General features: G+C 35.1%; 1 protein-coding gene and 1 non-coding gene across 2 annotated transcripts; one reads left to right on the top strand and one right to left on the bottom strand.

Moving 5' to 3' along the window:
* Positions 1-146: 146 nt before the first annotated feature.
* Positions 147-548, top strand: NAEGRDRAFT_75761 (uncharacterized protein; the record flags this gene model as incomplete). Its single annotated transcript, XM_002669221.1, has 1 exon — positions 147-548. The coding sequence occupies one exon, from the start codon at positions 147-149 to the stop codon at positions 546-548; it is 402 nt and encodes a 133-aa protein (XP_002669267.1).
* A 117-nt stretch (positions 549-665) lies between these two features.
* Positions 666-738, bottom strand: NAEGRDRAFT_t813. The gene has a single exon. It is a non-coding gene; the product is annotated as a tRNA-Asn (tRNA).
* Between the last annotated feature and the right edge of the window lie 98 nt (positions 739-836).

The following is an 836-nucleotide window of genomic DNA, read 5'->3' as shown; positions in this document are numbered from 1 at the left end:
GGCGTGATGTTCACAAGATGATCAAGGACGTCTCCATCAAGAAGAAATTGGATCAAGATCGTGAGTTTATTTCCAAGCCATTGGAAAGAAAATTGAGAAAGTGGTCACCATCTCACAGAGTTCTCAACAAAAAGCTCAGAAAAGAAATGAAACCAGCTCTCAAGATGATCACTTTAATCTCCTTCCAATCATCTGGTAATTCCACAAAGGAAATTTCAAAGAATTTGAAGCAAGTATTGTACAATGTAGTTCCATACCTCAAGGAACATGCCAAGAAGGGTGGAAAATTGAACATTTTACAAGTAACACCCCTCATCAAGGAAGGTGTTAAGGATATGATAATCAGAGATACCAAATTAATGGGAAGCACCTTTAGAAAGAATATGTGGAATTTAATAACAAAGCTCAACAAACACATCTTTGAGAATCCAACCTCTTTCAAAATGGAGGGATTAAAGTTGCCATTCAGCATGTTGAAGAAGATGAATAAGACAATCAAATCTATTAGAAAGATTGACGATTTTGATATGCTTGCTGATTCTCTTTAGATAATAGTACATTGATAAAAAAATAATTATTTCTCTCAGTCAAATTCACATAAGAATGACATTTCTTATTCAGTTATGTCTTTATCTTCATCTTCTGTTGGATAAAAGTAAAAGTTACTCCCCCTGGTGGGCTCGAACCACCGACCTGCAGATTAACAGTCTGACGCTCTACCGACTGAGCTAAGGGGGATTACGTATATTAAGATTGGTTTTCACTAATATACAGACAAACGTCACTTTAATCAAATTTGTTTAATTTATTGTGNGAACATTTACTGAACTCTGATT

The sequence above is a fragment of the Naegleria gruberi genome, assembly GCF_000004985.1.
Source record: "Naegleria gruberi genomic scaffold NAEGRscaffold_85, whole genome shotgun sequence".
NCBI classification, from domain to species: Eukaryota; Heterolobosea; class Eutetramitea; order Acrasida; family Naegleriidae; genus Naegleria; species Naegleria gruberi.
Note: the sequence above shows the minus strand (reverse complement) of the source record. Positions and strands in the feature narration are given on the sequence as shown.